Genomic DNA, 24460 nt, shown 5'->3' with positions numbered 1-24460 from the left:
CATCTCTGACTCATCAAGTGGGACTGGTGTAGTGTGTGCGTGGACTACTAACCCCGAGGCTAAGGAAGCTGTCAGAATGAAGCAAAATGGTTCCCTCTGCAAGGTCACTCTTTGATGTTGGATCAATACTTTTTCATATGAGCGCTGTATGTGTATATCATCAACAGTTTCATCATTCATCTCTCCAGACAAGCCGTATTGGCAGCCAGTAGTATTACTCTGGTCCTCCACCACCTGCTCTCTCCCCTCTCCCGCAAGCACACATACATGCATACACACACACACACACACACACACACACCTGAAATCCACCCAAATCCCCCTCAAACTGTCTAATACACAGAGTAATGATGGGGCTCGTATGTATGACAATCTGTCAGAGTAGAAGTGACTCTACTCAATCTGGCCCTCTTCTCCATCCTCGCCGTTTCCCCCTCACCATTCATCATCCAGCCTGCTATTACCTCAAATCTCAGCTTCATATACCTGATTGAATCCCTGTTTTTTTTTAAAGAAAACACTTAAATCAGGCTATAGCCTTATTTAATTATAGCCCGTCTTTCTCCATGTGTGTGTTTGTGTGCAAGATGGTTTTTACTTGCCATTTGCCCTAAGAGGAGCAGTCATAAATGAGGGACTCTGGCAATGAAATCAGAGGTGCGTGTGTGTGTGTGTGTGTATATTTGTGTGTGTGTTTATAGTTTACAGGGTCATGGAGAGCATCAGGTGGGGGAAGGGATCATATGGCAAAAGCGGATGAGGCCACTTCACTCCACACAGCCTTACCCTTGATGAATAAATATAAGATGGCCGCCTTCCGAGGCAGATTCATAGCCTCTTTACATAGATTGGCTTAAATGAATTGCTTTCTTGCAGAGAGGCATGACTATATTGTGTGGCATTTGAGTAATCGCCAGCATTAGTGGAAATTGTTTCCCTCTGTTCTTATATGCATCACACCTACTCTATACTAATGGAATGAGACTCTGACAGAAGTTTTAATACAGAATGTAAGCCACAGAATGGAGCAATGGTAATGCACACATATCTCTGAAAATATGCAGTATATTTGACATTTTACTATGCTTATATGGTGTACTGTGTTATATGTCAGTAGTTATGAAAAATTGCTAAATAACTATTACCTTCGACATAGACATAGACGTATAATAAAGATGAATGAATGACACTTGGAGGAAATGGAGGAACATGATTTCTCCTTTGCAGTGTTGTGTTTATTTTAATTGTCGTCTCTACATTTATCTGACGATGAATCTGCTGATTAGAATTGGCCGAGAGATTTGTCCCAAGCTATCATGTCACTTTAGACAGCTTCTGTTTATAGCAAAATGGGGAAGGGACAGAGATAGAAGAGAAGAGAGAGCGAGAGAATAAGCGAGAGCGAGTCAAAGAAAGACAGAGAGAGAGTGACAGAGAGCTGAGAGGGATGAAAGAACCTGAATAAAATCTGCAAGCTCATTCTGTGCTTCAAAGAAAAACCTCAAGTTCATCTCTGCTCACTTCCGCCGGTGCCTACAAGGTGACTTACAACCAAAATAAAACTATTCTTTCTTGAGATGGAGCCAGACTGAACCAATGGCATCCCAGAAGACAATGTGCTAGATTCCGCTCCTTGTAAAACCACATTGAGGGCAGGCTATTTTAGAAACACATACCTCAGGCTACAGACCTGTTTCTGTGCTTAATTCTGATTTAGTGAGTACGCTTTTCGCCAAGTCATGATGAATGTGTTCCACCTTCTTGATGGATATGAATCCTGACTTGAGTAAATTGCGCAGATTGTAGCCCACCTCTTGTAAATCCTTGTTGTCACTTAATCCCTGTGACCCCAATCTGCTGTTATTGCTTGTTGTAGGTATACTGTATATGAAAGTGTAGCTCGTTACTCTGGGGCTGACACCGCCTCGGTTGATGAGCTAACATACATGTCCTTGAACCGCTGTCCAATCTGTTCGACACGACATGACAGGTGGCATTTGTGCGCGTGGACGTCACTGATGGTGTCTTGTCAGATAAAGCCTGTCTTTCTCCTATAGACACGTCAACACTTGAAAGTATTAGTAGTGTCATTGCATGGTGCCTACCTTACACTCCATGCTGTAAACACTGTCTGTACAGTACCACTGCCATATTACTGCCTCAGAACCTGAACATGCCCTGTCATTTTTTCGGGGTCTTGAAAAGATGAGCGACTGACACAAGCAAGATACGTCTCATCATCACCCTCCCACCCCCCCACTCCGTTTTTGTACCCCGTCTCTCCTTAGCATGTGATTTGTTCTCGCCAGAGGGGCAAGGACATCTTTCGCAGTGTGGTGAAGCTCCGGTGTGGCAACAGTGGCGCCTGTAGATCACGGACCATGATGCAGCCGGGTGACAGCTCACTCTGAGTGGCCGGCCTGATAGGGAGGACTGTCCCGGGCCGAGCTGTGTCATCCATCACGCTTCCTTCAATCCCAATGTACGCTCTTCATCATGGCTGGAGCAGGGAGCAAGGAGACAGGCAATAAAAGATGGCTCCCACCCTTTCCCCCGGTCGTCCTCTCAGCCCCCACCGTCACTCATCTTTATTACCTCTGATGAGCCGGCAGTTAGCAGGCTCATTAATAACCGCAGGCTGGAATTAGACGTTTGTTGAAGTTCTCCAGAGTCTGTTCCCTCTCTCTCTCTCTTTCTCTCTCACTCACACACACACACGCACACACACTCTCTCTACCTCAGCTATCAGCTCAGTCAGGAATAATCAAATGTGGGCAGACAGACAGGATGCTGAGAATGACAGAGAGGCAAATGGAAAAAGCAAATGGAGTGCAGTATGTTAGCCCATGTGCCAGTGAGCAGTTTGAAGTTTGGCCTTCTGCTAGCTAACTTATGGGTATAGTGTCCCAGGGCACCTTCACACCTGTCTTGCTGGGGCAGTTGAAACAAACCCTGGACTGTTTACCTTCTTCCTTCAGTTCGTTTTGGGAGGATGCAACTGAGCCGACAGCAGGAGAATAGCCAGGATGTCACAGGTTTAATGACTGATCTGTTTGTGTAGACAGGCTTCTGCACTTGTCTGAATGTCCAAATATTATGTGCATCGAGATTGTCATGTATTGCCTTGGAAATAGCTAAACACCATTATACTAACCACATTGCATACCAAATTGCATGCAACATCAATTTTGTAACCTTTTTTCAAGTCCTAATAGCGAACATGGAAATGCTAAGATTCCATTTACTCAAATAACTGCTTGGTTCAGTGAGTTAAGCTAACCTACACAACCACGTGACTTTGCTTATAATTGGTTCCTTTGACAACCAGTGATGGGGAGCATCACCAAACCAATGAAAAACTGCAACAGAGAAGCAATTTCACTTCTGATTTGACTAGTATTTCATAAGCAGCCAGCCGCAGTAGGAAACTGTGCCGCTACACAGCTCTGGAGAATAGGTAAGACTAGGCGGTTTAAAGGGCCTCAAAACCAATGCAGATCCTCAAGACAAAAGTAGACTAGAACACCTTGGGGGATAAGAATTGTTGTCTGATAATGGCATACTGTAGTGTACAACTACACTACTACACTACACTAATTGCACAATCAACATGAGGGTTTGAAGACTGTAATCAGTTCTCACGTGTTGAAGAAATATCTTACTCCCATCACTTTACATACAGCAAGACCGAAATATTTCTTGGGCATCTCAAAATGGTTTGAACTAAAACGGAAGTCTTTTTCCTCAATACTTCCACTCAGTTTTCCTCTGCTCCTCAGGAGCACAGAATGGGGTCAGATTCCTGGAAGGAAGCTCCAGACTTCCTCTCTGTCAACCCAGAACACCATTAAAGTTTCATTAGTGCAGTGGTTTCCTTGGCTAGGGATTGTGATGAGTAATAATTGTGGGGTCTTCGGGGCTGAGGTGCTGCTGGGGTGGAGGTGTTAGTGTAGTAGGTTAGTCAGGATCCTGAAGGAGACACAGAGATACTGATAAGTCCTGCAGGAGAAGAGGCATGTGGCGATGAATCGCCCTGGGTATGGAACCCAGAGTCTCTGCCTATTACTGTGATTGTGTGTTTGTGTGTGTGTGTGTGTGTGTGTGTGTGTGTGTGTGTCTGCGTGTGCCTGCGTGTGCCTGTGTGTGTAAGTGCACCGAGGCTACACTGTTGAGTCAGCTAGTCTGCCTACTTATTCCAGTGCTCCGTCTCTCCTCCTTGCTAATTGTAAATCAGTCTGCATTAATTGTGCCAGTGATCTAGATATACTGTAAACAAGGACAGTTTTAGATTCTCATTAGGCGTTGCCATTGACTAAAGTCATGTTTAATGTTGTTTTCAATCAGCCTGTCCTTGTTCAGAGTCAAGGTAAAAGCACAAGTTAATTCTAATTATTACTCTCATTTGAAATGCACTTTTCACCCCCATTGCTATTTCTGTACAGCAGAGTTCGCTTTTAGTGTGCACACAGCGTACAATAGCTTCTAATTTTGTCTCTCTGTTCTTTTTAAAGACTGCTATTCGAAACCAATAATTGGACCCATGGGCCTCAGATTATTTACGTGTTATATATCTATGTATATGTATACTTGCGCACTTGGGTTTATGTTTATCTGTGTGTATGTGTTCTTGTGTGAGAGAGAGAAAGTGCATATGTGTGTGTGTGTGCTTCTTGATCTTGTTTGTATGCGTGTGTGTAGAAATGTGTACTCTTTGTGAATATGCATGGCAGTCTGTGTGGGAGAGTGTCTATATAACGTCTTTAGTTTATATTTAGTAGTTTATATTCCGTGTGTGCTCAGTGGAAGCAGAAACTGAGCCAGCTCTGTACTCCATTCATGTTTTAGCATTCAGAACAAAGCTGGCAGAGGGTTACATGCAGTACAAGACGATCATATTCTCACAGCATCAGATGTCAGGTCAAAGAATTCATCAAGGATAACTCCGTGTCAGGGAAAGTAGGTCATGAGTTGAATGTGTAAATTTTTAAAGCGATTTGATGGCTCTTTTCTTGTGAATTTAGTTAGACCCAAAATTGAAAATGATAACGTTGGTCCCAAGTGTCATAATTGGATGGGGAATTAATCATTATGGTGGGTCGATGGTGGGCAATGGCTAATTTGAGTTTGTCTACTATTGAAGTCTTCTCTATAGTCATTTTCATCAAGTACTAAATGTGTCAGAGAGAGGCATGGCACTCAAATCCATTAGGAGAAGAAGATACCATTTAGTTGGACTGATTCCCTTGTAGCTAATCCATCAACACAGAGAAAATAGGTCAATGATCGAAGCCAAGCAGGAACTGTGCCCAGAAGAGGGCAGATGCGATAGGTCCAGTGCATACTAGCAGAAACACAGGACTTTTCACATGATCCCAACTCAGAATTCCTATAGAGACATGGACTGATGTTATAGAATCTCTCCTAAACATCATTTAAGCATGTTGCCATGAAAGCAAATCAGACCATTGTCTACTGCAACATATGCAGTGTGGTCTGGGAGCCTGTGCATGCCTTTGCATCTGCTTGCCTGCTCATAAAGGGGGCAATGTGTGGTCAGGAGTGGGGGCCATAATCACCGACCATCTGATCCCAGCTCCACTGATGCTGACTGACCTGGCATAGAGCAGACTGCACGCTTGCCTTGCAACCCCACAACCTCTTTACTCCTCTACCAGCCCAACAATCACCTCATCCAAATGGAGCAGCTCCTGGTACAGTGCCTGCTAAAGCCTGCCACAGCTCTAATTGTGAACATCAAGCCGTTCCTATTTCCCCTTACCTTTAGTTTGTGTTATTTTCTCACTTTTCCTTTTCAGCAACCAAGGAAATTTAAGTTGAATTAAATTTAAAGAAGCTCCCACTGTTGTTCATTTAGTTGTCTTTAATTTTAGTTGTTTAGTGAACTTGGTGTTTTTGCTCTATCTCTTTGTATCTCTGTATTTCTCTCTCTTCTGTCCCTCACCTCTCTCTCTCTCTCTTTCTGTCCCTACAGTACTGTGTTATTTTAAAGCTATTGTTGTTGCTAATGTTTGATGTCTTTTTATTTGCCTGTGTTTCTGCCCTGTGTTCTTGCTGTTGTTGTTGTTTTTTTCTGTGTGTGGTGAGCTTTCTAACCCCAGTTCATTCTGTTATGGCACCACCGCAGTCCAGGATGACGCTGCCCCAGGTACCCAGGAGTACATTATGTTACGGCAGGACTCCATCCACTCTGCGGATATAAGGAGTAAAGGGTCCCCCTTTCGTGCTAAGTGTCACGAAATCTTCTGCTGCCCACTGAAGCAAGCCGTCCACAAAGAGAGCGCAGAGCCCGAAGGTTTGTTCGCACCCCCTCCTTGTTTTGATTTGCTGATGCTCCCCTTCTCCCTCGCCCACTCCCGTCTTGTCCTCCCTTCTCTCTCATATTCTGTGTGAACTGATAGTTCTCCGCCCCTCCAAACTAAGTTCTCTTTCATTCCTGTCCCATTTTTAGAGAGCATCTGGTGTGCTTCTGCCCCCTTCTAGCATGTGTGTGTTTGTGCACGTGCGCATTTGTGTATGTGTGTGTGTGTGTGTGTGTGTGTGTGTGTGTGTGTGTGTGTGTGTATGTTTGTGTGTCTGTGAGAGAGAGAGTGTGTGTGTTTGTGCACAGTATGAGACTGTCTGAACCTGTCTGAATGCTTAGAGCATGTTTGCTTGCAGAGTTCCTGTAGGACAGCTCTCCCTGGGTCCCTGTGCTCCTGTCCAGCATGGTGTGTGTGTGTGTGTGTGTGCGTGTGTGTATGTGTGTCTGTGTTTGCTTGCGCACCCCTTATGTTTGACTGTGGAGCATAGCATCTGTAGCCCCTGCCCACCCCTCCCTCCCCCAAACCATTAACTCGGTCGTTGCCACCCTGAGGCACATGCACCAACCAAAACAAAGTGCAAAAAGGAAGGGGTTATAGATGGAGGCAACTGCTGCCTAATGAGTTCAATGACTGGGCAACTTCAGTATGCGCTTTCACTTCACTACCTTTGGCCGCTTGGCCTCACAGAATGAGACGGGTGAAACTCATACACCCCAAACTCTCCTCTGCCTGTCCTGAAGACATTATGTGATAACAATGACAAAGTAGTCAACTAATCAACTACACACTGCTCTTCAGCTTCGCTCTTCGTCTTCACTCCCCTTGTTCCCCTTGCTTCCCATGCTTCTGCCTGTGGCACTGTGGTCTTGCTGGCTGCAGCCTACCCCCTTCCTTCCTTCCTTCCTTCCTTCCCTCCCTCCTTCCTTCCTTCCTTCCTTCCTTCCTTCTGCCTACCTTCTTTCCTTTCCTTCTTGCTTTCCTCTCACCACCCCCCTTTCATTACTCTCTTCCTTCCCCAACCTTGTTAACCTTTTCCTCTACCTCTACCTCTGCCTCCTTTCCTCTCCCTAGTGCTTGCAGCAGCATGAGGATATGCCTGTGCAAAAGCCATCAGTCTTTGTAGAGTTAGGACATGCAGTACAGTGCAGTAAAATCCCTTTGTGCTCCAAGCATGCTGCCATACTGTCTCCTACACTGTCTGGCACTCAGGCTCTATGATTGCCTCATTTATCATCTATCTCTCAGTAGAGTGCTAAGATTGCAGGAATTGCTTTCCTTTTCAGACCTCAAGATGGGTAAGATACATATTATATCACTACTGATACTTTTTCTGCAATGTGTTTCTCTGTTTTCTTTCTGTTGGTATTTCTGTCAGTTTACATGCAACAGCTGATATCAGTTAACCTGTTGATGGCTGTTTGTGTAGCTGTTGAAGGACACAAGCACAGACCTTGGGTTTTGGTTGGACAGAAAGATACGAAAGATAGATATAAGAGGGAAAGAGTGTGTGTGTGTATGTGTGTGTGTGTGAGAGAGAGAGATAGAGATAAAAAAAAGAGCAGGCTGTATAGTAGTGGAGGTCTGGCTAGAGAAGCACAGATGTATTATTCAGTTTGGCTGCAGCTCCAGTTGGACGTGACTGAATTTACAAAGGAAGGAGGGAGACTACAGCTCTTACGTAAGCTGTTGATGGGGACGTCATTAACATTGATGCATGATATGGATAGAGAGTGTATGAAACCGTGTGGAGAAGGCTATACACACACACACACACACACACACACACTTGTAGAACCTAACAGAGCTGTGTGCCTGTATTCTTGTCAAAATGGATAAATAACACATAAAACACCCAAAATACTCGGCTAGCTAGATGTGGCTGCATTTTGACATACTTTCTTGTCATTGTCATTTGAGCACTGGTTTGAAAAAAAAAGTGTATTTGTCTGAGAGATTTGTGCAGGAAAATCAACCTTGTCGCATTGCAACCATGGTAACATCATTCCTACTGATTTAACCCTCACTGATTTCCACGGATGTTAGATTTTATTGACACCTCGCTGCATGTGAACAGAGTTTGTAAGTCACAGTGGATTGCAGCACATATAGTCAGGCACCCTGGCTTGTCTTTATTTTACTGACACCATAGGATTATGGAATGGCATTGTTAATGAGGCCTATGTAGAAAAAGCATAGCTGAAAGACTACGTTTCTGAGATTTGATTGACGTTCATTCAATAGAGGATGCTGGAGTGTGTCTATACTGTAGATGAGTTACAGTGATGCTGACAATCTCTCTGAAGGGTGAAAAAAGTCTGAACTAAATCTGCAATCTATCTTTTCCGGGGTACCTGATCCTCCTGATGCACATCTCACCACTACACGGTATAGGTAGCTGATAGAGATAGTGAGATATCTGTTTCACATGTTGCTAGAGACATGCTCGACAGAACAACACATCAGCAGCCCAAGGACTAGGACTGTAACATCCCCAGGGGGTGAGTTCAAATCTGATCATTTCATCTCAGTAGAGCTGCAGGCATAAGAGCATAGACAGCCAGAGAGAGGGGTGGACTCTCTCTCTTCCTCTGCCCTCAGGCCAGTGTGTGCTGTCTGCTGTCTGTCTGTCAGTCAGTTTGTTTTCCCTCTTACTCTCTTTGGCTCAGTCTCTGTCACTGCCTCTCAACCTTTTCTTCATTCTCAAATCTCTCTCTCCTTCTTGCTCTGCCTTTGTCTCGCTCCTTGGCTCTGTTCTGTTTCTTCACAGTAGAAACAAAAGCTGGTGATCTGTGTACATGTTCCATCCATAATTCAGCCGGGTGTGAGGCTTTGTGTTTATAGTCCGAGTCCATGCAGTATATACACAGACAGACAGATGGACAGGCATACAGACAGGCGTCTCACACACAAGCACACACACACGCACACGCACACACACACACACACACACACACACCTGCTCTGTGTAACTGAGGTAACTGTTTGAATTTTGAAGACAGCAATACCCAGAAGTCATGTAATGTAATGTCAGTAAACTGAGCTCTGACGTAAATTTCTTCTTCTTAGTGCCTGGTAGGGGTGAAAGTGGTGAAGAGGTTCAGCCATCATTGGTGTCTCCAGTTTTCTCTTAAGTGTTTCAATTTGTCACATATCCACCAAGAAAGTTTCCTGCCAGTGACCATACCTGACACAAAAATCTACGGCTTATCAATTATTCATGATAGGACATTCTTCTCTATTGCAGCCTCACTTAGTCATTTAGGCGATAAGACAGGTGTATTCTTGCCTAGTGCAGCTTTAAAAACGATGATCCGTATTAGGTGGTCTTGTGTTTTTCTAGTTAGCCTAAGCCTCCTCCAGTGTGCCTAATTGTATGCTGCTGTTGCACTCAGTTCCCCTCGTCCACTCGTCAGAGCTTGGCGGAGTGGTGCGGCAAGTCTCTCAGAGACGGAACGAGGTACAGCGCCTGTAAAAGCTGAGCATTCAGGCCACTATTCAGTCCCTTTCAGTGACACCGACTGTCTTATTGACAAACTAACTCATCTGCTGCCCACCCAGCCGTGGAGAGGGAAACATGAGCGCGAGAAGAGTGAGCAGGCCCATCCATTTCCCACTCCCAATGTAAAATCCATGGCTGTGATTCACCACACGGACGACACGGCGTGATTACATTTCAGGAGGAGCTGCGCCGCTCCTTATAACAGAGTGTCCCCACACTGCCTCTCACTGAGCCCGCTCACTGCTGCAGTGTTGACAAGAGACAAACACACAGCCTCGGGACGCACTTATGCTCCAATAGCAGCCTGTTTAATTGTCTTTCTTTCTTTCTTTCTTTCTTTCTTTCTTTCTTTCTTTTTTCTTTCTTTCTTTCTTTCTTTCTTTCTTTCCTTTCTGTCTCAGTCTGTCTTTTTCCATGAAAGCAACAGCTCTAGCTATTTGTGTACGTCGATACATAAATAGACAATGCATGAATAAATAATGTGCATGATAATGTGGTTTGGTGCCTGGAGAGGGTGGGCTGGCTGTGCAGGAGAGTGTTAACATTGTGTCAATGTCACAGCAGCGCTGCCTTAATAACAAGTTGACTGCCGTTCTGCTTGGCTTACCTGACCTCTCTAGTACCCTGGGACACCATTAGGATGCATTTTACATCATATTACATTTTCGGCATGCAGCTTACACTCTTATCCAGATGGACTTTCAGTGAGCCCATCTGAAGAATGAGCTTAAATTCTCATTGGCAACTGATAGTAAGGAGTGCAAGGGTCAAAGCCGCAGTGACCAGATAATATATGTATCAAATTATCCTGTGTCCCTGGAATATCTATGTATCAAGGAGAAGTGCTAGGTATTTTTTTAGTGTGGGGGTCAAGGCAAATCACATTGATGCTTCTTCTCATTCTAGTACAGTCTGCTACTCCAGACTGAAACAGAAGGAACGGCAGCAAGAGAGTGAGAGGGAGAGAAAGAGAGAGCGTGTGTGTGTGCATTAGTGTGATGTAATCACCACCCTCACATGTATTTTCAGTGCTATCAGCCATTAGTGCAGAATAGTTTGCATGGTTGGTTATGAGCTACCTGCCCTCAATGATGCATGCTCATTCTCAGGCAACACACTCAGACACACGCACACGCACGCCAGCACACATTTTCACATGTTTACTCACATTTAGGCCGAAATGCGGATAGAGTATTAATTTCTGGCTCCTTTGGGGCTTGGTCTCAAGGGATAAACAAATAGCAGGAGTGGGTGTGTGTGTGTGTGACAGCATTAACAAGGAACTACTCCGGGGCCCATGGGGGAAGTGAAGCAGAGTCAAGTTGCCAGGCTCATTACATTCCATCATGGTCTATTTAATTAGCACTTTACTCCTATTTGCCTCCTCATCCCAGGTCCTTTCCTCATGGCAGACTTTACAACAGCCACACAGACGGGAGTGAAGGAGAAAATGACTGAGACATGGAATCTGTGAGAAACTGAGGGAGAGAGTGAGAGAGAGAGAGTGTGTGTACGAGACAGACAGAGACAGAGAAAACAGACAGAGAGCAGGGAGGTAATTGATATCTAAAGTGAGGTTTTACAGACAGGGTTTTTTTCAGAAGACAGCAGATTTTTTTTTTCATCCTCCTCCAATATGCCACAGCAGGGGCCTACTTCACTCAGCCTTATGGAACGCTCCACTTTGCTCTAGGCATGAGCAAACAGATCATCGGTCCCAAATTTACAGGCTTCATGCTTTTAAGCGCAATACTGTAATGATCGATATTGTTTCTTTTTGTACAGTATCTGAGCTCTCAGTACAGATACATGCACACATTCAGAGACAGGGCTGAGCAAGAAAACACACTAGTGGGTTACACACACACATACACACACACACACACACACTTGTCTCCTTCTCACACAGTAGATTTCATTCCAAACCATCTAATATTTATCACCGGAGAGCCCAAATCTCAACATCTGCTCTGTATGTTTGTTAGCCTGTTATGATGTTAGCAATGCCACCTTTCACAAATTCCACTGTTTTTATGGCAACAGACTGCAAGAAGTAAGAATTAATAATTATAACAGGGAATAAAGAGACTGGTAGCAATACCAGGCAGTTTGCTGTAGCTTGCATGTAACCGGAAGGGGCATGTGCATCCTCTGGGTTCATATTAGCGGCTTTACTCTGGATGCAGAGCCAGTCCCCATCGCCTCCGCTGCCTGACTCAGATACAGCACATCTTAACCCAGCCTGAAACTAAAGCCCCCAGCTTATGTCACTAACGGACTTGCTCTGTTATTTTTTATTTTTATTAAGTTCCTGTTGAATTTTGGACTTGGACCACATTCCAGGTCTATAGGTTAAACAGGAACAATCAGTAGTGAAGTCAGGAGTGGGTGGTGGTGACAAAAGAGGAGAGCGTAGGTTTTCCCTAGTGTAAACAAGCGCTAAGCTATTTAAGCGGCGCGGTGAGGCAAACTGCTGACTCAGCGCCATGTTAAAGGGGGCTAGCAGAGTGGCTGCTGACAGATGCCGAGATAGAGACCACACATACACACATACACACACACACACACAAACACACAGAGGAGTTTATGTCCCTCATGGGTGAGAAGTAGTGGTTTAATGAGGTAAAATCTGCATATGTCGTTTCTCAGTTGGCTATGCATGGCATCAAGTCAACAAATGCTCTATGATATCCTCCTTTTACATAAAGTGATATATCATATGTCTTTGCTTGGCATACTGTATATCATGAGCGTGAACACACAGAAATGTTTGATGGAGCGAGATAGCAGTTGTAACTCATGGAAAGTGTGCGTATGGAAGCCTTGGAGGTTCAGACTGTCATTTTTTTCCTGTCACACAGACAATTATCTCTACTCTGGAAGCCAACCTGGTCCCAGTCAAAGTCAATAGGCAGCGCAGTAAGTGTTTGGTTCTCTGCCAACACTGCAGCATGCCTGTGCTGGTTATTCATCAGCTTGTTCCTCTCCCCAAGTCACAATACGCACTAACACTGGTACCGGCTGTTCTCACCCGCCCTTTTTGTACTCTCTAAAAGAGATGTCTTCTTCTTTTGGTATTTACTTATTACGTGTACGTAAAAAAGGTTTTGTGTATGTACTTGAGCAACCACTCTGCCCCAACGCTCCCATCCTCTTTCTTTTGCTGGAGTTGTCATCTGAAAGAGGGTGATGTTGTTCGGAGTTGTACCAGGTGCTTTATCTGGCAGACCTGCCCCTGAGTGTGGGAAAGCTGTTTGACACCATATTCGCCAGGCACAATCAATCATTTCAGGCTGTATAGGTTCATTTAAAACTCATTTGCGTTCTTGCCCTGTTTTTTCTCATTTTTTATGCTCTGTTGTTGTTCAGCAATGCTCCCATTTGCTGTAAATGTTTATGAGAAAACCGCCAGGAGAACCAAGACAAACTACCCCATTTTATACGCTCTGTCACAATTCCCCAGCTTAGACAGTGGGATTTGAGTGGCTGTGTGTCTTCTCGTTATTTGAACTAGGAGTTGGCATGGTGGCCAAAAGGCTGTCGGCTAATTGAGAGGCCCCAGGTTTGATCCCCACATCAGCTAATGAGTCCTTGCCCTGTCAAAGTTTCCTTGTGCAAGAACCCTACCCAAGCTCCTTGTTTACTTGCCCTAGCCCCTCTGGTGAATGCGTCTGTCTGACTCAGATGTACACTACCAGTCAAAAGTTTGGACACACACATTTTTCTTTATTTTTTTACTATTTTTCACATTTTAGAATAATAGTAAAGACATCAAAACTATGAAATAACACAAATGGAATTATGCAATGACCAAAAAAGTGTTAAACAAATCAAAACTATCTTATATTTTAGATTCTTTATAATAGCCACCCTTTGTCTTGATGGAAAGAAAAAGGCTTTGGATAGAAATTCATACATAGGCATCAACTTCACTATTTATATTTGGCTAAAGAACAAATTTCAAGCATTTAAGCATAAGCCTTTAGATCATACTGACTTTAAGATAATGAAAAACATAGTACATTCAAACAGGTGTGTCCAAACCTTTGACTGGTAGTGTATATGTGAAGAAACACATTCTTATCTATACCGTGTGTAAAATAATGATTGAGTGCTCTAAATTCATAAAGAAAAAAAACCTAAACGGTGGGACCCTGACATTAAACATGTAGCAGTGTGACTATTTAAGACCTTAAATGCTCCTAATTTCTAAGCAGGGGACAGCAGAACTGCCTAAGCAGCACGTCAGGCGGAGACCCAGAGAGAAACAGGCCAGTTTGGCTCTGACACACACAGACAGTTGCAGGGTCATCTTAGGTGCTGGTGGGGGGTTATGTAAAGCCCTGGCATGTCTCGTCTCAGGGGGCACCAGGCAATGTGCCAGCCTGCCAGCCTGGGCTAATGTTGGCTGGGATTCATACAGACACCCAATTTCTCCCATCAAATCGTCTGCCATGCCCCGAGACAGCTTGGCTGTCCCAGAGAGCCAGACGAAACCCAGATTAAGGACCAGAGAAGTCGTGCTCTTGTCTACATAGAAGGGATCTACAGTGATACTGCCAGACCCCATAGAAGAAAAGTTGGTGAGTTCACATCCAGCTAGCTTTGGTCAGGAGTACGATATAAAAGTAAACTTGAACAACAAATATGTTTAACTTTTAAATACTTTTTCACAAGGGCCAAGCATTACAGATAAGGCAGGGGAGCCACACTTCACTATAGTCTCAGGTATCTTTTAATAAAGCTATAGCTCAGCATCATTATGTCTCACGTGGGGGATATTATATATAGTTTACAGCACAATGCACAAGAGCAATTTTACTGTTTCTATTGATTTAACTGCCCTTTCATGGATGTTGCGTTATTGATTGACATCAAAATTGTTTATACAGCCAGACAATTCCACAAAGGCACCGATCAAGAGGGGGAATTGTGCTGCCATCTCTGTAGTCGTGTTAAATGCTGTGCCAGCCAGACAGTCTTTCTGTCTTCTCCCCCCCTTCCTTGGTTTATTTTGTGGGTTGTGCTGGAGATAGATTGTTTGTTTACTTGCTTTGCAATGGTGGTTAAATGTCTGGAAAGTGTCCAGGGTATTCCACAGTTGCCTTAGCCAATTTATTGCCGACTCAGTGATCTGTGCACTGAGCAATCTCTTCCCCAACTTTGCACCAATAGCTACTGTAAATACAGCTAAAGCACCCAAACTATATACTATATATTTAATCATGATTGTTTTGTAATGGCTGTTTACTTTTGTATTCCGCACTTATGCCCAGAGAGTATCATGTTTTTCCCCTGGAGTTTCAAGGATCTGTTTGGTTAACCCAGCTGCTCTACTGCTCTGTACATTTGAGTGATAATACACACATGACTACTGTGGTGTGTGTGCAGCTGTGTGCATCCATTAGTTCTGTTGGTTTAAAAACTCATCTGACCTCTCACTCACTTTTTTTTTTTTTTCCCAAAATAAATACATTTATATTGGAAGAGTGACAGATACATTTCAACCATAGGTTTGACTGAAACAATGTAAACCTTACATGAGAACAAAGTGCAATGATGTAGCACAGTCTTGTCAAACAGCATCTCATTTTTTCTCCATCATCAGGAGCCCAGTGTGAATTTTAGACTCTCAAGGTTACTGTAAATGTAGGGCCAGCACAATAGATGAGTGAGACATAAATAATGCATACTGTTAATGAAGAGGTAATTCTTCAACTGTCAAACAGTGCTCCCTCCTGCTTCCCATTGTTGGCAGTACAATCCCTTCATCAGCCCCCCCCCCCAACATGCTCTGCTGTGCACCAAGGCGTACAGTGCCACTCCATTACCCTCTGCAGGTGTTTGTCAAATGAGCAATGATGTAAGTAACTCGATTGGCCTGTATGACGTGCCCTTTTTCCCCGGCAACCTCCAGCAGAGTGTTGCGCTCCTGCGCTGCACAGACTTGTTCCTCTCCATCGCTCTCACCACACACACACATACACACACACACACACACACACACACACACACACACACACACACACAGCCGGGTTTCTTGCATCAGCATGCAGGGAATAGGAGGCCCGCAAGTCATCATCATAGACCCAAATCAAATTTTGCAGCAGGCGGGTGAGCGAGCAAACGGGGCGGTCTGGTGCGTTGGAATGAATAAACAACACGGAGGCGGTGTGTATGTGTGTGTGTGTGTGTGTCTGTGTGTGTCTGTGTGTGTGACTGTTTGTGTGACTGTGCTGCAGCTCGGCAGACAGGTGCCAGGGAGAGATGGCAGAGCTTTCTCTCTTTCTCTTTTGCATTCTCTTTCTCTCTGTTCCTCTGTCTCCCGTTCTCTTTCTCTCTCTCTCACATGCACAAACACACACCTGCATGGCCACACACACACATACACACACAAACACACACACACACATATACACGTACACAACAGCGGCAATACAGGCAGGCTACTTCACTTGCCAAACATATTCCCACTGCTCAGCCAAGCATGCATTCTCCAGCCCAGCCCCCCGGACCCTCTGCCCAATGTGCCCTATCAAACAGTGCCAGCATAGCTTCCTCCTTCCTTGATACCTTCCACACAGCTTTGGCCTAGTAATAGCAGTCAGCTGTCAGAGTCCTTTTTTCTCAAAGCCCCATCATACAGCAACCGGCCCCTTATTTTGGGAAAGTACTGAAAAACAGAGCACATCTATCCTCTTTGTATTAGGAGAATTATCTGGTTGTGCTTGTTCTAAGTCTGTCTGATCTGCAGTTTTGAGCTGTGGGTGTGTGTGTGTGTGTTTGGGTGTGTGTGTGTGTGTGTGTGTGTGTGTGTGTGTGTGTGTGTGTGTGTGTGTGTGTGTGTGTGTCTCTGAGACCTACGGCCTTATGGCAGCCATTAGTGTTAGCTCGCTAATCCAGTGGCTGGACAGATAATTAGACATCGCACATCACATCAGGCCCTGCCAGCACACATTGGCAGCTGCCTCTCTCTCTTTCTCTCTTTCCCTCTCTCCCTCTCTTTCTCTCTTTCCCTCTCTCCCTCTCTTTCCCTCTAACTCTCTCTCTCTCTCTCTCACACACACACACACACACACACACACTCTCCCTCTCTCTCTCTCAAAGAAAGACAACAGAAAAGGAACAGTGAAAAAAAGAAAAATGAAACACAAAAGCTTGAAAAAAGCTTGAAACAGAAAGGTTGAGATTGGACAGATTGTCATAACATGGAACAAAAGGAACTGGCAACTTAACAATATATTTAACCACGCACAGAGACAGATTTACACACAGTTTTAACAGCTGACTTACAGTAAAACCATGAGTGGCTCCTGAGTGTGATGCTGCATGGGTGAAAACGCCATTGCCTCTGCTGTTGGTGTGTGTGAGGAGAATGTCACAGGCCTCAGATGCATGTTCGGTATGATGTAATGGGTAGCAATCAGGCAGACAGGGAGGCAGTCCTTCAGCGGTACTGATGATCACACGTAAAGCATCACAACAGGCCAATGTCACGCAGCCTCCCACCACTAATCTGGTTCCCTGACTGCCAAAGCATTGGTTAATATGTCCTAATCTCCTCATGTTATCTCCTCAACTGCAAACACACACATTGACCCTAGATGATGGTGCAGATCACAGGTCATGCCTAGAGATTCAGAAATGGTTATTTTTCCTGTAGTCTGTGGTACAAATGTGATTCCATATATTGACATAGACTTGTGCTAACTTGTTAAATATGAGTGCTGCAAGTTGTGCCAACTGTTTTTGTAATTGAACTGAGCTTCCGATCCAAAAACGCCATAGCAGCTGCGTGGGTTGGGGAACTTAGCCTTAGTAATATGATATAGGCCACAGTCATTTGCACTGATCCTCCAATCAGTAGCAGAGGGCTCAGCGCAATCACTCAATCATGTTAAAGCATAACCTCTGACTTAGTGCATGACACAGCGGTGTGTGTGGCTCTAGGGCCTAACAGGAGCCTGTGAGACCCTTGGGCGGTGTGATAACATTCCCCCTTGGCTCACACTAAGAACACACTAAGCCTCAGTCAGATAGGGAGTTCCCACTCATCCACCACTGTCCTCCGCCTGTAATGACTCAGTTCAATTGTTTCACTCTCATTATGTGACTTAATTGATGTCTGTGATTTAACATCGGCCTGTTATTTTTATGCTTGCTATAGGCGTGGCAAATATCTACATCTAGATCTGTTGAAGTTGCTAAGCGACTGTAGGATTTTCATGAGGTCCTTGTGTGTGCATTTCTGAAATGCCTGTGGCAGTAACCTTTGTAAGCCAGCTGATGGCCCTCATGTAAGATTACTTTTAACACATTGCGGCAAACACTGTTGTAAGAAGACATAGCAATGGATAGGCCCCATAGGTGATGACATGTCTGGAATGAGACCATGGACAGATCACCATCTCTCAAGATCAGTAAGATTTGACTACATGCCAATCTTCATCCCAGTCTTAAACTGTAAAAATAAAATGACGTGGCAAGAGAGGCAGAGAGATGTAAGAGAAAGGAGGAGCAGTGTCTTTTTCTTTTTTTTCTTCCACACACATACATACAAACAATCTCCTGTTAAGCCTGTAAACAGGTGGGACCAGGTGGACAGGCAATGACTCTTTGCAGAGATGAAGGCAGAACCGCTTCAAAATCTTATACAGATCCCTTCTCTCACCAGTCAACAGGATTGCTGAACACAGCACACACACCACACAGCATGCAACACTATACAGCGAAGGTGGAGTCTGCTATAGTGCCTTTGGACCTTTTGGGTTCCTCTCCATCCTTTTTGAGGAGATCATAAAGAAAGCAGGACAATAAAAAAAAGATGTGTGTATATTTCACAGGGTTCAGTCCTCTTCAACGGTTCACAAACAAATCAAAGAGAGGCCTAAATGTAAGATTTAGCACAGTAAAAATCATCTGTAATAAAGTCATGTGTAATGTTGGGCGCAGGGATTAGATAACATTGTGGTATGACTTAATAGGCTTAATTTTGATTTTACTAGTCCAGTGGTTTTCTATAAATCCAAAGCAGTCTAATCTAAACTGACCATGTTTTGTGCATAAAGCAGGCCTTATCAATAGTGTATTGCATGTGCATTGTATGCCCACTCCAGGCCACAGACAGCCACTGCTGCTTCACCGCTGTGTGTTGGCCCACATTTTATTTCTCTGGGGCGCTTCTCTGGGTTTTCTATCAGCTCTGCACAGCTCCTCCCACCTGTTATTTCAAAACACTGGTCCACTACCATCCATTGTCATTATGTTTCTATTGATTTCTCTCTGCGCTGGATTCACAAACAAGCATGGGGAATGGAAGTGAAAAGTGGGATACTTTGAGTTGGGTAGGGAACATGACCTATTTACCCACCCACTCCCATCAGTTGAGTCACGTCTCCTGTCGTGTCATTTTCAGCTTAGTCGATCTGTTCCACCAAGCAGGGTGGGCTTTAAAGCCTGCAAAAATAATCCATGCCAATCTGAACCACGGCAATCAACCTAATCACATTGGAATGCTCACTCGCATTAAGATCTTTCTCTAAACATATATAATCATATTATCCTCAACTGCAGTGCCATATAGTAGATTTATAATCCATACATAGTCAGTATGGCCATTCATTACTGTATACACACATAAACAGTAACAGCTGAAGAAGCCTCTTCCACCCCCGGCCTCCCTGATCTGGAGTCAGGCATCATGGGACAGCTATGCCACCACTGCACCCTATAACACCCAGCCAGGGGAACGAGACACCCAACACCCTCCTCAAGGAAATGCATCAGTAGTGAGAGAAATCCAGGTTGCGTGGCCAGAGTAAATCGAGTTTCATTACGGGTCGCATCCAGTTTGCCGCCCTGCAAATTAGACCTCATTGCAAAACATTCACAGTTATTGGAGCACAGACTGGGAATGTGATCTGGGTTATTTTGAGGTCACTGACCTGGTTGATGGCTAAGATTAGTGCCTAGTATAACTACATGCATGCAAGACGACAGACACTGATATGGGAGTCAGTGTTTCTTCCTGCCAAGAAAGCACATATAATAGTTATCTATCATTTGAAACATTTTGCCCTGCATTAGGACCTTGTTCTTCCATTTCAAAATCAAGAAGGCATGGCAGCTATTGAATAGTTTTAAGAATAGCATTGTTTGTTCCTTTATCCTTTATTGTTCGGAAAAGTTTCCATCAGTAATGATTATGGTGTCATAAATTAGCAAGTCTTAAAGAAAGATACAGCCATGAACTTGTGTTCTTGTGTCAGTCTCAAAGCTTTCCTTTGTGTCCATCACTCAGTTAAACCAGTTTGTGTCTGGGACGATGCCTATAATCTCACTCCATTCCCTTCCTTGATGTGTCATACTGGGAGGGATATGCAGGGCGGCATCACTTCACATATTCTGCGACCAAGACTGATCCTGCTAGATGGGGTAAAATTAGCATGGAGTTATTAATACAAACTTTCTGTTCAGAAAGCCAGAGCTTCATTATTTTGGCAGTAGCAACCTTCCTTGATTCTGATAGATTTCTCTTTGATACCAGATGTGCTGTTTCACTGTGATGACAGCCGATTGCCTGTGTGTGTTCTGGTTAATGGAGAAGGAATAACTTGAAAGAGAATAAAGGTGATTTTCTTATGACTTATGGTCTTTCATCTCCTAAATGCTGTCTCTGTAGCTTCCCTGTTATGGATATTGCCAGGGGGCTTTCATTGACTCACCATCTTTGACTCACATGTGACTGTTCAGTCATCCATTTTGGCAAGAGAGCGTCTCCGCACTTGATTTTCTACTCCGGCTACCTCCTGTTGTGGCGCTGGCAATGACAGAGGCATGGATGTTGTTCTGATAACATTTATTTAGAGATTCGTTATCAGATTTGGCAGGCTTGCTGCCTATGTGTGTGTGTGTATGTGTGTCTGTGTGTGCATTTATGTGTATTATGTATACTTTTATTTGTGTGCAAGAGGGGGTCAGGAAGGTACATTTGTTTTGTGTGTGTGTGTTTAATTATATATAGATACACAAGTGTATATGCGCATATGTCATGCTGTGTGATCTTTTCTTCCACTTGCTCGTCCTCAGTTGACTAATGGAAAGTAATGTAATCAGAGACTGTGTGCAGTGGCTAACCTAGAAACAGGCGTCATGTGCACCAACCTGATTCTGGAGTGCCAGTATTATGTTATTTTAGCCCCAGAAGTTGCTTTGAACTTGGTCCTCTGGCTTCTGTACAACACCTACCACATAACTAAACTACTTTCCATAGAATCAGAGCTGAATCTTTTTAAAGAATGGACCTTATAATGTAGGCTGCCCTTAGTTCTCTAAGATTCACTCTCCACCCCCCCAAAAACATTTTATGTTGTGCTTTTTAATGTGTTATTTAATGTGACCCCCTACACAGCTGTCAGTCACAGGGGCTTTTAGTCACCTTCGTCCTCCTTACAGCAACGGTCACATTGGCTATGGTTTACCCACAGTCCCCCTGGGGGAACTGGGAGCTGGTGGGGGTCACTGAATTGGCACAGACACATACGCACACATCACACAAACACATGCATCTACGTCTACACACACACACACAGACGCACACGTCTCCATTTCAATTTCCATTAGTGACTTACACCAACAAAACCATAGTTCACTGACATCATCTCATGAATGTTTCATAACTGATACTGAGCGTTAAATAAAGCTGCCTCGTTTTCAGTCTTCTGCTCGGGGCACCTGAGGGACACAGAGGACATGCCACACTTTGTTAATCAGCCTTTTTTTTATCAGTGACAATGAGCTGTAGGTCTTCTAGGTCTGCGGCCTGGAGCTTTTAAGTAAAGTGTCCCCCACCACCGCCGTCTTTGTCTGGAGTGAAGGCACAGAAGGGGCGAAGTGTGTCAGGGGCATCTGTTTAGAGGAAGGGAGAAATGGGGAGCATCCGTGTCCTGTAGTTTTACACTCTTGTGTCAGAGTAATGAGAGCACATCGCCGGTACAGCATTAGTCATTCTGAGCAGGCTGCTCTCCGAGCCCGAGCCATTTCACACACCGTTTGGTCTCTCTGATTGAGATTTCTTCACGTCATTACAGCCTAGGCACTCACCATACACACACACACACACAGACACACACACACACACACACACACACACACACACACACACATGCACACACATACACAGACACAGACACATGAGAGCCATTGCGTGTGGAAGCTTACAGTATGCTTCCTGGCTAAATAATGTACTTAATATGCAATTTAATGAAGAAGTGATAAGCTTGTGGAGACAAGCTTGTGGAAATATAGTGTAATTCTTAGTTACTCAGATTGTGGGATTCATTCAATGTTGTTAAAGATGGGTAATTTTCCCAAGGAAGAGCTCATTGTTAAACAGAGTCATGTATATTGTTGTTTTCCTAATTGATCATACAAGCTGAATAAGTTCCTTACCTTATAAGTCCTTTGTAATTTCCATTTTCACAATTGTCTTTGGTGTTGCATTTTTCAAAACATTGTCCAGCTCAAATTGTACTCAAAGTAACTTTCATTTTTATGGCTTATAGGTTGCAGATATAGTTCAACTTATAATGACCCCTCATTTGAGGTAGTTGCTTATTAAATTCCCAGGGAGAATTTAGTTTGCTCGCCCACCAATAGAACAATCACGAAAGTATGGAGCACTCTGGCACTCTCAGCTCAAGTGCCTGGAGTTGTTTCGGCACAGTGTTTCAGTGCCATAATTAGCTTCCATTGACGTATGAAGTAGACTTCTGTTACTCTTGCCTGGGTGACAAAAAGATCTGCAATTATTCTCTCTGCCTGAGCGAGAAACTATGCCAAAGTGTTGATCAGTAGAAAGACTTTGAAGGCTGTTGAAATCTGCTATACAAAAGGTGAGAGGTTGGATAGAAGCTGCCAGACATTCTATCTGCTCCACTTAGTTTCAGTGTTTTTAAGTGCGATGGAGATAGAATTGAGTGGCGATTTAATGAGGAAGCGACTGGCACGCAGTTCAGATGGCATCTGATTAATGTTGTATTGACGTGTCAAAGCATATCAGTTTTTGTTATATTCACTGTATCTTGAAACTGGCAAACCTGCACTGCCAATAAATGAAAATCACAAAGTTTACACTTTGTGGAGCTTCAGACACAGGCACATTTTGTGATGAAGCAGCGCAGTTGGTGGACAGTGGAGTTGATATCTGGACTCTCCATATGGAAAATGTCTGTTGTGAAATGCAACTGCTCCTCAGTGCTGGCTCTTTTCCACGGATGTTGGTCTCTAATGTGGAGCTTGTTTTGGTTCTCCTGTTGGAATGAACCCACTGGAAGAGATAATAGCAGTCACGTCTCCCTGTCCAAGTCCCTGAGCTCCTTGCTCTCATTTGCTGAACGCAGTCCTCCGGATCCAGAGAGGGCAGGATAGAGCGCACAGCCGTGGCCATGGCTCTGCTAGTCAGCCATGACTGCACACTAGCCCCCTCCTGTACTGGAACCTTGACTGGCTGAGGGTCTCTTCTTCTATCATACCCAACCCCCATTCTCAGCGCACAATCTCTCTCCCTCTCTCTCTCTCTCTAACACACACACACCCTCTTACGTATGTGCAGTCTCCATGGCAACGCATGGTATCACCATGGCACTGGTGGTCTAGCATGCTGCAGGCTGCTGCTGTAGTGGATTTACTGTACCAGTGCATGCACAAAGCACAGGCAGCCAGCAGTGCGCTGCCAAGTGGCTGAATGGTTTGAGCACAAACCCATTTCAGCTTATCAGAGATCATTCCTTTTTTCCTGAAGGGAATATTTTACTTTATCCTCTCCACCAATGCCAGAAAGTTACGCTAAAATGCCTGCTCCTGCAGTTTGCAATGTTAAGGCATTCATTTATTAATTTATTTCTCGATATAATCAGCGGCACAATCCAAGTATGAAACTTTGCCCTCTATTAAGAACCATGAGCAAGGTTAACCTCCCCATTTATTCAATGCTTGCCCTTGGAGACCACCTCTCTGTCTGAATTTAGAAATTCATTAAACCGCGGGGTGTTATCACGACAGCCTTGGGTTATTAATAAAAAGGAGACAGCTTTAATTGTTTGGTTATATCGAATAATACAAAGGTCAACATGGTGCTCAACCTTGGTAGCACACACATGCCCATCTCCCCCTGCTGCTCTCTAGTGGCCAGTGATAATAAGAGGAGCAGGGTGCTGGGACCCTTGGGGGCTGTGTGATGTCAGGCGAGGTGTGTGTGTGTCCAATGAAGCCCTGCACTCTGGCTGTTTCACAGTTCTGGCTCTCAGTCACAGATTGTAGCATTAAGGTCTGTATAGTGTGTCCATGTGTAATGATCTATACTGTGACACAGTTAAACTCACACTGCTTAAACACACATTTAATTGTATTGCAAAACCAAATTATTTAGTGCAGGTGTTGTACATTTGGGAATTCTTGGAGTATGTCTGTGAATACCATGAAGGCACTACAATGGTAGCAGTCATGTAAACGTATGCATTTGGCTATTTTTAGATTTTTCTCCTAATTTCTGTGTGTGTGTGTGTGTGTGTGTGTGCGTGTGTGTGTGTGTGTGTGTGTGTGTGTGTGTGTGTGTGTGTGTGTGTGTGTGTGTGTGTGT

General features: G+C 44.2%; 1 protein-coding gene across 1 annotated transcript in view; it reads left to right on the top strand.

The window, feature by feature from the left end:
• Positions 1-6150: 6150 nt before the first annotated feature.
• Positions 6151-24460, top strand: part of fgf13a (fibroblast growth factor 13a) — a 53975-nt gene continuing 35665 nt past the window's right edge. The window contains exon 1 of the mRNA XM_071518190.1: positions 6151-6313. Coding sequence (XP_071374291.1) covers positions 6184-6313 — 130 coding nt within the window. The 5' untranslated portion in view covers positions 6151-6183. The remainder of the gene's footprint in view (positions 6314-24460) is intronic.

This window comes from Centroberyx affinis, unplaced genomic scaffold (genome assembly GCF_046629955.1).
Source record: "Centroberyx affinis isolate AG114_WGS23_722 - 3 ecotype Tasmania unplaced genomic scaffold, CSIRO-AGI_Caff_v1 ptg000557l_1, whole genome shotgun sequence".
Classification (NCBI taxonomy): domain Eukaryota; kingdom Metazoa; phylum Chordata; class Actinopteri; order Beryciformes; family Berycidae; genus Centroberyx; species Centroberyx affinis.
The sequence above is the reverse complement of the archived record's forward strand: the minus strand, read 5'-3'. Positions and strand labels throughout refer to the sequence as shown.